At 42.3% G+C, this 6,305-nt stretch overlaps 1 protein-coding gene across 1 annotated transcript; it reads right to left on the minus strand.

Moving 5' to 3' along the window:
* Positions 1-2,338: 2,338 nt before the first annotated feature.
* Positions 2,339-6,092, minus strand: C1H11orf91 (chromosome 1 C11orf91 homolog). Its single transcript, XM_028707328.2, has 2 exons — positions 5,672-6,092; positions 2,339-2,424 (listed from the first exon to the last, which is right to left on the minus strand). Exons 1-2 carry the CDS (start codon positions 6,090-6,092, stop codon positions 2,339-2,341), a joined length of 507 nt encoding a protein of 168 aa, XP_028563161.1.
* Between the last annotated feature and the right edge of the window lie 213 nt (positions 6,093-6,305).

Raw genomic sequence — 6,305 nt, forward strand, 5'->3', positions numbered from 1 at the left:
AAACTCGCAAGACGAAGAGACTTGCGGAACGAATTAATTTTGTCTTGCGAGGCACCACTGTAATGCCTCCCCTCCCTTTGGCAAGTAGTTTTTTAATAACAACACCCACAGTAGGGCAATACCTTTTATGAGGACCAGCTGAAATTTCACAAAATATTGGCAAGCTCTTGAGCCATGCAGAATTCTTCACCAAATACAAAGCAGGGGATGGGGAGAAGAGGTAAAGTAAAAAATTATAATAATAAAATAAAAATAAAGGCTAAAAAATAGTCAAAAATTAGTCCAGATGTTGCAAGCCACAAGGCCACCTCCTAGACTCAATTCCAAGATGAAGACAGCAGCTGTTGGGTTTTATCCTGTCGTGCAGATCCTCAGGCATGTTAAAACTATTTTCAGTGGCATTTCTGCAGCTAATCAATCCTAAAGTGTCAGATTACAGCTGTTTGGCAGATTGTTTTGTTGCTAGTGAAAGAGGTGATGTGGAATATAAGATGTTGATTTGAAATGTTTCATAAATGGAGGAAAGGTTAGAACAGGCCATCTCACCTGGTTAAAAAGTATTGTAACATTTTCCAAATGTATGGTATCTGAAGAAGTGTGCATGCACACGAAAGCTCATACCAAGAACTAACTTAGTTGGTCTTTAAGGTGCTACTGGAAGGATTATTTTTTTTTGTTTTTCCAAATGTATAAATATTGTTGCATACTGCCATCTAGTGGATAAAGTACATCTTTTAAAATGAGAATTCTCCAAGGCCCCATCGGCACTACCCAAAATCTCACTTCCAACGCTGCCTGTTCCTGCATTTTGGGGTGAGGGTTCCCTCATCTGCTCACATTTCAGATGTCCTGTAGCAAAACCCAACTTTCCTCCCAACCCAAAAGTTTTCCTGATATGCTTTCCCCTGAACATGTCTTTGGCATATCACTATGCCTGCCTTGTCTTGTTATTTCCCATGCTTTTTACTCCCCATAAGCAGGTCACATTTCCCTCACTCCTGCCTGCCTCAACTTCTTCCTGCTTCCTCTGTTGTTCATTTCTGGCACCCCTCCTTGTGCCGTGGAACTCTTTTACCTGGGGGGAAGTCCCTTTGCAGTGAATAGGGCTTACTTCTGAGGAGGAGGCAGCACATGCACCATCTCTGCCATATCACTCACTCCCCTCCCCGCAACCAATTGCATAGAAATTATGTGGTTTTTGTTTATTATCGCTATTATTGCTTTTAGTGCATTTCTTCTCAAAAGAGCTAACTTCTTCTCCTCTCCATTAATACCCTCACAACAATCCTGTGAGGTAGGTCAGGCTGAGAGACAATGACTGGCCCAAAGTCACCCAGTGGGCTTAACAGCCAAGTGGGGATTAGAACACTGATCTCCCACGTCCAAGTCTAGCACTCTAACCACTACTCCACACCGGCTCTCCAAAGAGGATTTGAATACAGTGGAGAGGATATATAAGACAGGAGGAACTGGAGCCTTTTCTTTTATACTTAGAACTGCACTGCATACCATTGAGGTGGGAGTCAGGGGCAGGTCAGCAATAACTCACAAGGTGCCAGTGAAATTAACTCTTTATTCAAAGAAACAAAACAGCTCAGGCCTAGTGAGCACAGCAACTCTTCCCAGTAGGTCTTGCCCCAATGAAGCGGTTGCGAGGACTGAAGGTCCCTGCCTTCCTACAGCTCTCTAACTCTCCTCCTCCCCCAGGTCCTTCCCAAGGAACCTGAGACTTCTCCATCATTACTGTCTTTGTTCCACCCTCTTCATACCTCTTTGGGTTCTAGGAAACCAGCGGAGGAGGGGAGCTGGTTGCAGCAGGAGGGGGAGACTCCCTGGCTTCTTCAGTAGCCTGCCTGAGCTCTGCCTCTGATTCTGGGCTGCTCTCTGCCACAGCCTCTTCCTCCTCACTAAACCATGTAACCTCTTCAGCTTCAGGCACCTCCTTCTCCTCCCCCCAGTCTTCTCCCTCTGACCACTCCTTGTTGTCCCACCACAACTCCCAGGCTCTGAGCCTTCTTCCCTTGGGAGTTCCCAAGCTGGTGCCTCCCACCACTCCTCTGTGTCCAGCCAGTCCATGACACTGTCATGAATGGCGCAGTCAGAGGATGTTGGTGTCGATGTCAACAGCACACATTCAGTTATCTGTTGAAAAATTGCAAACTTGAAACTTTGTATTTGAAATGTATATTAGTATTGGGGAAATGTACAAAATGCTAATTGAAGAATAAGTTGGAAATTTCCACTTCGGCAGTGTAGGATTAAAAAGGAAGAGTCATTAGAAGCGTGCATAATACAAATGAGTCCATTAGAAGAAGGTGAGGCTAGACGTAAATAGCCCTCATGATGCTGGCAAATGTTTCTTCAGAGTCAGTCCTGTCATTACATCTTGCGTCTTTTCATCTTTCAGTGCCTTCAGAAGCTTATCTAGAAACAGGGATGGAACATGACATATGTTAGTCATCAACCACAAATCCAGATGTGCAGTCCTTTGAGGAAAGAATGTAAAAACCTAGCACACAACTCCTGATTAATACTGACCTTTGATGTATCGATATTAAAGTACAACCTTCATGGCCCAGTAGGGATTTGGACCTGGATCTCACAGATCATAGTCCAGCACTATGTGTAAATATATATAAATATATATAAGAATGTATGCGAATATAATATATTGCATTTTTGCACGCGTGCATGCGTGTGCACACACTTTTTATGTATCTGTTGTTCTTTTTTCTCCCCCCTCACCTTTCCTTCTTTTTTGTGTATCACTTTATTTCTTTTAATTGAAATCACTTCAATAAAATATAAATATTACTATAAAGTAAATAGTCATTATCAGTGGTGCAGCCAGGTAATTTTAGACCCTGGACTTAATGACATTACGGTCTCTCCTAGCCTGAGATTTTGATGTGCATTATTTCACTTAAAGAAATGCAAACAATCCGGCAGTGGTGGAGCTGGGTACATTGGCACCCTGTGTGCCAAAGCCCAGCGCCTTTCTTACCTGGCTTTGAGACAGCATTCCCTCAGCTCAGTGCCCAGTGTGTGCACTGCTCACACAGCCCTAAATCTGCCCCTGCATCCTGTGATCCCCACAACCACTGTCTCCACAGATAAATACACAGAGTAACCTGATCCTATGCATGTCTATTGCTATATTCCATACAGCATGCACTCCTTGTTTATACAAGTATTGGCTCCATTCAAGAGATTTTATAATGCTTTTTTCTGCTCTACCCGTATCTACTGAAAGTCATTATCTATCTTCATATTAATTAGTATAGGACCAAAGTGTCTCAAAGTCTTTACAGTCCCTATTTCATTCATTTGTGTAAGAACCTTGGTGGATAGACTACATTTTCACACATTTACCAGGCTGAGAAACTGTGTCTTAGACTAAAATGTTAAAGGATACCCACCAAGTCTTGTAATAAGGATCAATGATATACTTTCAAAACCGGGACAAAGTGTCTGACTGGCTTCATGCTAATATTGCCTCAAATTCTCTCCATCTCTGAGATCCCAGTAAAAGTAAAAAAATGTAATTTTTAAAAATGCATTTTATATATATTAGTACATCAATTATACAATTGTCATCATTTATCTTACAGTCTTCAACTTCAACACACATCCCTCTGTGGGGGTCTTATTTAGTTCTTATTAAGCTGCATTTCCTTAATTACCACTCCTCTTCTGCTTATTTTTAACTGCTGCTCATATATCTAACCCCACTTGGTTTATCTGATTGTTATATTTCTTTGCCAAAGTATTCCCACTCTTCTTTTATATCTGACTTATCCTGATTTCTTATCTTTGCAGTTAACATTGCTAGCTCAGCATATTCTATTAGTTTATTCTGCCATTCTACTTTTGTGGGACTATTTTTGTCTTTCCACCTTTGAGTACAAATTATTCTGGCCACTATTATTGCATAAAAGAAAAGACTAAGTACTTTCTTGGGTATTTCCCCCCTACTATATTTAGTAAGTACATCTCTGGTTTCTTGGGAAATGAGATCCTTAACATCTTTTTTAGTTCTGAGTATATCATCTCCCTTTGACCAAACTGCAGGAGGCAGTGGAAGGCAGGAGTGCCTGGTGTGCTCTGGTCCATGGGGTCACGAAGAGTCGGACACGACTAAATGACTAAACAACAACATATCATCTCCCAATACTCTTTGGCTTTCTTACTACTCCACCACATGTATATAAATGTCCCTTCATTCTCTTCACATTGAGAACCCAGTAAATGTCAAACAGGGCCAACACTTCCCCTACCCGCCAGATCAATTACCGGCCTTCTAGCCTTTAACAAAGTTAAAATAATAATAAACACATACATTTCAATGGCCATTGGTAGAGAGACCCCACAAATGGAATGCACTCATTGTCTTTTCTTAATGTTCTATATTATTTCTTAAAGGGAGACACAAACTTGTTTTTTTTTTTTAATGGATTGCTTTCTTCTTCCTGCCCTCTTTTGTTCTGATTGAGTCCTCTCTCTTTTTTTTAAAAAAAAACTGGGACTAAATAAAGAAGAGGAAATAGGTGCTCCACTTCTGACTGGGGGATGCTTCCAGATCATTTATTTGTACCCAAGGTGTCTCAAAATGGTTCACAAAATAAAAATTGAAATAACAAGAAACATTAAAATTAAATATATATGTAAATAGCAGCAATGAAACAAGACTTAAAGTGCCCATCCATATCTATTTATCCACATACAGACACACAAGGGGCTGTTCCCTGCTTGCATCACTCACCAACCCCATCTACTCCCACCTCCATCCACACCCTTGACCAAAGCCACCCCTCCCTCCTGCTCTCCCCTCAGATCTCACTAAACCTCTACAGCTCACCTGGGCTGCTTGCTTGCCACAACAAACCACCCACATCTTAACGTTAAAGCCTTTAAGACTATTTCTTGTGCAAGACCTCCAGGTTGGTATCTGAAATGGTCATCAATATTTCTGGGGTGAGCCTATTGCTCATTTGCACAAATGCCTGGAAGAGGTTCTAAAATATTTTCTCAGATTAGCAAACTGGACTTTTACAAAATGAAAACTAGTTTTGAAACTGCTACAATCTCTTGGCCAAAACACTCGGATGATGCATTAGAAAGTTTGAACGTTTCTCAGGGCATTTAAATGTGTTATTAGAATAACAATAAGAAATGCCAGGTCATTTAATTGCATCCATAGAAGGTGTCAGTGTAGAGAGTGACTTGGTATGTATTTTTATCAATGGGTCTTTCAAGTTCTGCTGTAGGTTGGACCAATGTAGAATATCTCTTTACTGATTTATTATAGCATGTTAAGGGTGGGGTGGGTGGGATGGAGAAACCCTGTTTGTCACTTCAAAAAAACAACAACTTCAGATTAAAAAGCTTAAGTACTCTTAGGGAAAGAACAAATAAGTGACTTTATCTAAGCTTATTGTGTGTGGGGGACCTAAGAAAGAAAAGGGTGTATAATAGTTCAAAATCTGGATTGCAGGGGTAAGATGTCATGTTCAATGTCCCCAAATCTTTCATGTGTATTACATTTAAGACATTGGGCTGGATGGTTAGGGTACATGTCTGGATCATTATGGTACAAGACCAAGAGAGCCTCAGGGATATTTGGTGGGGTTGTACAAAGAGGCTTTGGGATCTCAGCCTTTGGATTACTCACATTGCTGTGGGTCTGAGCCGTCCCCAGTGAGTGCCAGCAGCTCCAGCTCCTTCAGGCGGATGCCAAGCTCACAGATCTCTCCTTCTGGCTGTTGCTGCTGATGTGCCCCACTTCCACGCTGGGGTGTGCTGTCAGCAGCAGGACAGAAGAAGCGCAATGGCTCATAGGGGATGGGGGCCAGACCAGCTGGCCAGGGGGGTGGGCAGCAACGCTCATTGGCGGGTGGGAGGAGTCCAAGCCCAGGTGGAGGTCTCTGAGGCCCAGCTGACCCTGTTTCCCCTCCTCGCAGTGGCACAAAGAGCTTCCTCCAAAGGCTGCAATCAGCAAGGGTGGTACTCTGTGTGGTTCGGTCATAGAGGGAGGGGAAGTATAGAGGGGGTGGTGGCCGAGGGGGTGGAGGAGGCTGTTGCTGGTGGCTCATGAGGCTCCTCCTGATGGCTCTGCATCTACTGCCAACACCATGGAAACAGTGGAATCTGGAAGATTCATGGGTTTTTTAGTGTTCTAAATAGATTAATCCTATACAAGTTGTGCCCGTCACTTTAAGGAAACAGAAAGTAGACCTTAGAAGGAAATGACCAGTGACTTACAAAACTGGAACCTGGTTTTAATGAACTAAAAGAGAGGTAAAAGG

This window comes from Podarcis muralis, chromosome 1 (assembly GCF_964188315.1).
Source record: "Podarcis muralis chromosome 1, rPodMur119.hap1.1, whole genome shotgun sequence".
In the NCBI taxonomy this organism is placed as follows: domain Eukaryota; kingdom Metazoa; phylum Chordata; class Lepidosauria; order Squamata; family Lacertidae; genus Podarcis; species Podarcis muralis.